A 6621-nucleotide genomic window follows, 5' to 3' on the forward strand; every position below is an offset into this window, starting at 1 on the left:
CCGGCGGTGGTGAATCAGCTAGTATATCGGAGAGAATATTGCTATAATCCGATAGAACCGACAAATAATTCATCACGTCGATCGTCAGATTATGAATTCCGGCACCAGCTACTAGAGATTTAGAAGTATCCTTTACGATATCCGATTCAAAGACATACAATGCGGTCCGTACATACTCGCCGAGCCTGACGAGTGACGTCAGAGCCTGAGATTTGATGATGGCCGTTGAACTGAAGGAGAATATGGAATCGATTTCTGGCCAGCGATCGGATATACCGGTGTACATTTCCAGAATACGGTACACTTTATCCGATGATTTTTTGCTGTTTTTGGCCACATTTTCTGGAAATCCGAACAAAATCATGGCTCCTTCTTTTGTAATTTCGTTAAAACAAGACTCTCTGATCGAATCTGAAGAAGCAAACACATGATCACAGAGGATTCTTTCTCCAGCGAAGAGAGTCTTTACTGCAGTTCTCACTGCATTGAGCCAATGATTGATTCTCAATTCCAGAGCATTCCAATCCATTTTATGAACCTGCGAAGCACTTAATTTTACCACACCAAGCTTGAAAATACCTTCATCAACTATCGATTTTCGGATAATTGTGTATATTTTCAAACATTCTTTGGCATATCCACAAGAAATCATACAATCTGCAATTAATTTTAAATCTGCCATTGCAATACTAGAGGCGTCTTCTACTTCTGTTATACACTCATTCACAATCCTGATATCATCATCGTCGTCTTCCTCATCATAAAAATCTGATACGCTAGACCGAACCGAGGTAATAGAGGACCGTGTGGAAACGGATTCAGGATCCAAATGAGCTCGATTCATGGACAATATCTGATAAAACTCCTTCTGGAGTCTTTTCATGGCAATCTGCATCAAATTTTGCGCACGGACTAATTTTTCTGAGTTGGAGTTTCCCGTGATGAAAAGTTTCATAGCCTTTTGTAGATTTCTCACCCACTTGATGAAATCTATTGCTTCCTTGCGATTATCGTAAAATAGAGAAGTAACCTTGGCAAATGTGGTAGATTCTGGGTTCCATTTCATGATTATAGGCTCACCCATTTCCAGAGTACGATTCATCACTGACTCGGAAAAACTCGGCCTAGACGGCGAGAATCCAAATCGCGATGGCGAAGGAAAATAAGATACGGGGGAAGAAGGAGTAGACATTTTTGGTGAAAACAACAAACTTCTCATCCCTTTTCTCGGCATTTCTGGTAAAATATGATGAATTTATGAAGAGTTAAAGGTAGGTTTTTTCTTTGGTTTGTGGGGAAAGAAATTAATGCAGTTTCATGAGTGTTAATGATATATATATAGAGAAGATGGAGGGATAAGGCCGGAGTTGAAATCTAGCTTTAGAGGGTTGAGCTGTCGGAGTCAGACTTTCGAGAGTACCATAATGGGAACGAGGAATCCACGTATGTGTTGACGTTGGATACTCATATGTGGCAAATGTAAACATCGTCATTGCTAACAAATTTACAAGTATTGCTCGTTGGAGACGGTGGGCACCCAATGAGGTGGTGCTTCTCTATTTGACGGTCCCCATGTAAGATGGTGCAACCGTTCTATCAAGATTTTCTTCTATTCGTTGAGGCTTTGCCATTTTTTGATATAAATTCTTTGAAATTTAATTTCAATCAAATAATTCGTATAATTTTTATATACCTTTTAATAATAATTCATCAAATTAGAAAAATCAAATTTCACAAATTTTATTCTTAAAAAACTACATCAAACACGCTTTACATGTACATCTCATTTCATTTTGTTTTACTTTAATTATATCAATGTTTGACTTTCATTTTTTAAAACTCAATATTTCTAAAACTCATTTTCAATTACATATTTAATAAAGATCACAATTTTTATCAACTTTTTAATTACACATTTCATTTTTTTTCATTAAAATCTATTAAAATTTTGATTATTTAACTAAACCAAACACGATGCAAAAACAATTTCTATGGCATTTCGAGACACTGTATTACCATAAACAAGGAATAGGGAAGAGCGGAACCTTAAAGATGGGCATATATCGTATCTAAAATAGTGTTTATATATTATGTTTTTTATGCATTAAATATATTATTAATTTCTTGTGAAATAAATTCATCTCGATTCTTTTTTAGCAAGAATCCGACATTCTTGAAAAATAGATGATCTTTTTCGATATCACTTTTTCATTTTTTTATTTTTATTTATTTATTTTTTAAGAATTTCTAAGTGCATTTCTTCGTGCCTGCCATGGAGGGGAGCCTATCAATTCGTTCATTCTTTCTTCCAATATACAATTATTGTTTCTTTTGTATTTCCACTTTCCAATTTTCATTTCTCGAAGCTCTGAAATTTCTCCCTTAATAGTTCCATTCACATACACCCTACAGGTCCAAACCATATGCTCTGTATCTATCATATCACCGACTTAAAGAAATTTGAAAGAAATTGCTGGAATTTTGAGCAAAGATAGAGAGGGAAGTGGACCCCCTTTCTCATTCATTTTTCATCCTTTCATATAGGTTGATGAACTCGAACCCATTATTCCTATCATTTCAAGCTATACTCATTCCGACTTAGAGTTCTAAGCAACCACTTTTTAAAAGAATCTTATTAGTTCACGAGATTTGCTACGATGTCATTATAAGTAGGCCTTGAGCATTTGTTTTAGACAATCATGTCATTTTCCTATATGGTTGGTTTAGACGGTGTACCGTAAACGAGGAGCACTTCCTCTATCATGCTATAATGATATCTCTATATAATATCCCTCACAATTCGACTCCAAACTCTATCAACTGAATCCTGGCCCATGAAATCATTTTTGTTCAAGTAAATGAGGATCTTCAACTGATTCCACGTCAATTTTAGATCAACGGCGAAAGTACACGTCGTGATTTTACTCAATGTAATTAATTAAGTCTATGAATAGTTTTGCATTTTTCTTGGTCTTTTTTCCACGGTGCCATGGTCATAGTCTCTTGCTTGGAGGAAACCAATAATTTTAACTAGAGAAAATATTCATGACTGGTAATTAAATCAAGCGTGACGTAGTTCTCAAATATGTAACCGTGTGAGTTCAACTTTTACACCCGCCTTTTTTGACTATCCATACTATTGATATTTGATAACGATTTTGTGTCACTGTTAATCACTTTAAAATAACAAACTCATACACAATGATCATGTTTGCTCTTACGTCAACTTATAATTTTCGTCCTAATTAAAATTTAATTCTTTTAAATATTAGTGTAGTATTTTATATTTTTTTATAGAACAGATAATTGGAGGTTTACACAAAATCATTAGTTTTTAAATATGTAATATGCTAGAATGATTGAAATAAGAAACGATAATATATGTTAATTGTGAAAAGTTAATTCCAATTAAGAATAGCTATTTTCGTTGAGAGCCAAGTTCACATCGCATGAAAAATTCAAAGAAATGGCATCAGCCAAATTTAACTTAAATATTTACTATATCTTTAAATGTTTCAATAGATCAAAAAGAGGATTCAATTCTTTCTCTCGTTCAAAATTGATGTATAAGACTTTCATCTCATTCGACTTTTAAGTGACAGAAGAAAAAACTAAAATATAAATGATTTTCCTAGCAATACTTAAAGTATATGGCAATGAATGCAATAAAAAGAAAAATCATTTCAAGACTCAATTGCTTATCCGTTTGAAACTTGAACTGAGAAAATAGCTATATGGATTGATCAACTAATAAATTAGAAAGTGGAAGTCTTGAATATCTTCGATGACTCTTCGATTATTATTCTTCTTCTTCCTCAATCCAAGTAATAGATTTATGAAAGTATGTATGATGTGTTTTGCAACAAACCCTCTAAAAAGTTCTAAAAGAATTATAAATTTGTTGATCTAAAGCCTCCACTAGGACTCTTTTCTTTGCAGAATTTATTATTTTGCACCCAATAGTCTCTTCTATAATTGTAGATGAAGACATGTATTTACATACACAAAGATTAGGTCAAAAATCGTGAATAGAAGTTGATTTCAACAAAGAACTAGATTTTCCTTATCAAACCGACATGTGCAATTGCACAAGCTTTTTGGTTTGATCGCACAGTTAGCCGGCTTTGCTTTCTTTCTGAATTTGAATTAAGCGAGAATCCTGTGGCTGTGGATTATGGTTCTCACTTTTTCTCTGGAACCTTGTTGTTTCGTTATTTTTTAAAATTATATATTTGATTAGTTTAATCTATCTAATGTTACTCAGGTCATCTTTAAAAATGCTCAAATATTTTCATTATGTTTTGACTTTTTAAGTATTTTAAAATTGTTTATCTGTTGATTTTTACAATTTTCTGCTTTACTCAAATCTCCTAAGATTGTTGGTCTGCGAGCAGAATAATATAGTATAAAACATCTCAAGATTATTTTTAGGTCTACTTTTTAATTGCCAGCTAAAAGTGAATATGTCGGCCGGTTTGATCGCACAGTAGGCTACTGGCCAAAGAAATTTGAAAGAAATTGCTGGAATTTTGAGCAAAGATAGAGAGGGAATTGGAGCCCCTTTCTCATTCATTTTTCATCCTTTCATATAGGTTGATGAACTCGAACCCATTATTCCTATCATTTCAAGCTATACTCATTCAGACTTAGAGTTCTAAGCCACCACTTTTTAAAAGAATCTTATTAGTTCACGAGATTTGCTACGATGTCATTACAAGTAGGCCTTGAGCATTTGTTTTAGACAATCATGTCATTTTCCTAAATAGTTGGTTTAGACGGTGTACCGTAAAGGAGGAGCACCTCCTCTAGCATGCTATAATGATATTTCTTTATAATATCCCTCGCAATTCGACTCCAACCTCTATCAACTGAATCTTGGTCCATGAAATCATTTTTGTTCAAGTAAATGAGAATCTTCGACTGATTCGACTTCAATTTTCGATCAACAGCAAAAGTACACATCGTAATTTTACTCAAGGTTGTTTGAGACACATTATTTTGGTAATAATGCATTTTTGAATAGTGTATTGATGAGAAATGTGTGGTTAAAAAATAAGGAAAATTTTTTAATCTGCGTGTAATATTATTTTATTGAAAAATATGTGGTTGAAATGATGTCAAATTACTGTTTAAAAATATACTTTTTTGAAATAATGTGGCCCAAACACCTTAATTAAGTCTATGAATAGTTTTGCATTTTTCTTGATCTTTTTTCCACGGTGACATGGTCATAGTCTCTTGCTTAAAAATATTCATGACCGGTAATTAAATCAGGCGTGACGTAGTTTTCAAATATGTAATCGTGTGAGTACAACTTTAACACCTGCCTTTTTTGACTATCCATACTATTGATAACGATTTTTTGTCACTTTTAATCACTTTATTAAAATAACAAACTCATACACAATGATCATGTTTGCTCTTACGCCAACTTATAATTTCTAGGTTTTCGTCCTAATTAAAATTTAATTCTTTTAAATATTTGTGTAGGATTTATTTTTTATTATTTTTTCTTTTAAATATTTGTCATAATTACTTTTCGAATAGAAGTTGATTTCAACCAAAAAAAAAAAAAAACTAGAGTTTCCTTATCAGACCGACATGTGGAATTGCACAAGCTTTTTGGTTTGATTGCACAGTTAGCCGTTTTGCTTTCTTTCTGAATTTTAAGTCCTTGCTATCGCCCAAGCTCTTGAGATCGTAAGGCATGAGGGTTAACACTTGTTGCATTTTCGTCCCTGAATTTCTTCTCCTATTTAGCTTGGGTCCTTTCTATGTGCAATTTCAGTCTTTTTTTTTTATTTTTTAATTATATTCACATTTTAATCTTCAATATTCCACAATTATTCGTAATTGAACCAATGCAAATTCTGAAAGTTTACAATTTAGTTTACGAACTTCTCAATTGTTGAATTTAATTCTCGAAACTTTTGAATTCCCTCCAGTTGATTACATACATTCCCGATAATATTCAGTTTACATTGAATCAACCTCAATTAAGATCCAAAGTGTCCTATTCATGCCAATTGAGTCCATTATGGAATTTTATCTATAATTAATATGTTCTACACAAAAATAGATAAATATCCGCTCAAATAAAAAAATTTGCAAAGTTGTTCGTAAAGTTATAGCGTATAACTAAAACAAAATTGTTCTCCAAATTAATAATAGGAAAAGCTTTATCAACATTTGATTGCTCGAGTTATCTAATATATTAGTTGTTGGAAGTAATTAAGAAGCAAAACTTGGAGGATTTGAGCCCAGTGAAATTTTTTAACTAAGCTTTTGTCTGAACCTTATTTTTTCAAAAATTCATTTTTTCGAAATTCATTTTCAAATCACATTCTTCAATAAATAATATTACACAAAATCGAAAAAAATTTCTTACTTTTTAACCATATAATCTCAAAAAATAAAAATAAAAATAATAAATATATATATATATATATATATATATATTATTTATTTATTTTTTTCAAAATTACATTTTTTCTTCGAAATGGGCTCAAATAATGGTTAAATGCGTTCATAAGAAAAGGAAATTAAACACAATTTTGGTCGTGCACGTTTTATAGCTAACAATATTCAGTGTGCACATTAGGAAAACGACCTTTCTGTTCC

At 32.0% G+C, this 6621-nt stretch overlaps 1 protein-coding gene across 1 annotated transcript in view; it reads right to left on the reverse strand.

The window, feature by feature from the left end:
• The window catches only part of LOC111404739 (exocyst complex component EXO70H1-like), a 6558-nt gene extending 5096 nt beyond the window's left edge, over nucleotides 1-1462 (reverse strand). The window contains exon 1 of the mRNA XM_023033502.1: nucleotides 6-1462. Coding sequence (XP_022889270.1) covers nucleotides 6-1234 — 1229 coding nt within the window. The 5' untranslated portion in view covers nucleotides 1235-1462. The remainder of the gene's footprint in view (nucleotides 1-5) is intronic.
• Between the last annotated feature and the right edge of the window lie 5159 nt (nucleotides 1463-6621).

Source organism: Olea europaea, chromosome 11 (genome assembly GCF_002742605.1).
Source record: "Olea europaea var. sylvestris chromosome 11, O_europaea_v1, whole genome shotgun sequence".
Classification (NCBI taxonomy): Eukaryota; Viridiplantae; Streptophyta; class Magnoliopsida; order Lamiales; family Oleaceae; genus Olea; species Olea europaea.